This window comes from Tenrec ecaudatus, chromosome X (genome assembly GCF_050624435.1).
Source record: "Tenrec ecaudatus isolate mTenEca1 chromosome X, mTenEca1.hap1, whole genome shotgun sequence".
In the NCBI taxonomy this organism is placed as follows: Eukaryota; Metazoa; Chordata; class Mammalia; order Afrosoricida; family Tenrecidae; genus Tenrec; species Tenrec ecaudatus.
Genome location: NC_134548.1, coordinates 85,946,339 through 85,947,801, shown reverse-complemented (window position 1 = coordinate 85,947,801; position 1,463 = coordinate 85,946,339). Strand labels below are relative to the sequence as shown.

The window sequence follows — 1,463 nt, the reverse complement described above, 5'->3', positions numbered from 1 at the left end:
ATCAGGAACTCTCTTCTTCCATGCAAAATGCCACCAAAAGAATTCCAGTTTGTACTCAAATATCAACTTTACATAAACTTGGGCAATAGTCTCAATACAGAATCATCTCTGAGTCTTCCCAATTTCCTATGATCTATCTTATTTTCATTTTCTGCACATGCAACAGACTTAATTGTATGGGTGGCATTTGGTTTATAGAGAGCGCAGAATTCTCATAGCCCTTCTCTATGCCCTCCCTATGTGACCTATGTTAGGAACTTGAGTTTTCCTGGTGCATTTGCTACAGTTACTAAACTGATATCAAAATATTATTTTTAAATAGTTTTATTGTCATATACTTCACCTTTACTATAATTTAACTATTCAATTATATTAAGACTTTCACAATCATCACCACAATCAATTTAAGAACATTTTTTCCCTCATACTTATGTTGTTAGCTCCCTTTCTCCATATTTTCGCATCCCCATGCTCCTATCCAGTTACGGTCTCTATAAATCTTCCTATCCTGGATTTCATATACAGAAAATCATACAAAAAAACAACAATCACAGAAAATTATACAAACAAACATACAACCAAACAAAACCTAAAAACAATGACTAGACAAAATATAGATAAATCTCAATCAAAGAAGAAGTAGAAAAATTTAAAAACTGAAACGACTTTGAAATGGGTCAAACGGGGTCAAATGATGAGGTATTACCTTTTCGCCTGACTACATCATCTTTAAAATGCTTTCTGTGCTCCTCCGCCACTGCCGCCTCCTTCTTCTGCCGCTCCTGGAGCTGCCTGTGTGCTCGTTTGGTGCAGACATGGTACCTCTTTTGTGAAGCGGCAGCTGAGGAGACTTCGGCTCTTGCCATGGCTGACGAGAAACCCAAGGAAGGAGTCAAGACTGAGAACAACGATCATATTAATTTGAAGGTGGCAGGGCAGGATGGTTCCGTGGTGCAGTTTAAGATTAAGAGGCATACGCCACTTAGCAAACTAATGAAAGCCTATTGTGAACGACAAGGTTTGTCAATGAGGCAGATCAGATTCCGATTTGATGGATAGCCAATCAATGAAACAGACACACCTGCACAGTTGGAAATGGAGGATGAAGATACAATTGATGTGTTCCAGCAGCAGACAGGAGGCGTCTTCTAAAAGGGAGCTTGCTCCTTTCCTCCAGAACTCTCTTCCTACCGACCAAGAATCCATTCTCTATCAGAAAACCACAATTTGGTTGCACCACCTCCTGACGACTACAGTATAGTTTTCTCTTTTATTTCCCCTTCCCCATTCCTTTATTGTACATAAAGTAACTGGTGCATGTGCACACGCATATTGCATTTTTCCCTTTGTTTATTTATTTATTTATTTTGCTAAATGGCCAATGGTATGTTTTGATCAACACCAAGTGGAGATGGGATGGGGAAACAGTGGCTCTGTGAACCCCCCCCCCTTCATCATCAGCG

General features: G+C 39.6%; 1 protein-coding gene across 1 annotated transcript; it reads left to right on the top strand.

Moving 5' to 3' along the window:
- The first annotated feature begins 864 nt into the window (after positions 1-864).
- On the top strand, positions 865-1,255 carry LOC142434352 (small ubiquitin-related modifier 2-like). The gene has a single exon (XM_075539074.1). It carries the CDS (start codon positions 865-867, stop codon positions 1,057-1,059), a length of 195 nt encoding a protein of 64 aa, XP_075395189.1. The 3' UTR covers positions 1,060-1,255.
- Positions 1,256-1,463: the final 208 nt, after the last annotated feature.

Coding starts and splice junctions, on each gene's coding strand:
- LOC142434352 (XM_075539074.1), top strand. CDS start 865: ATGGCTGACGAGAAACCCAAGGAAGGAGTCAAGACTGAGAACAACGAT.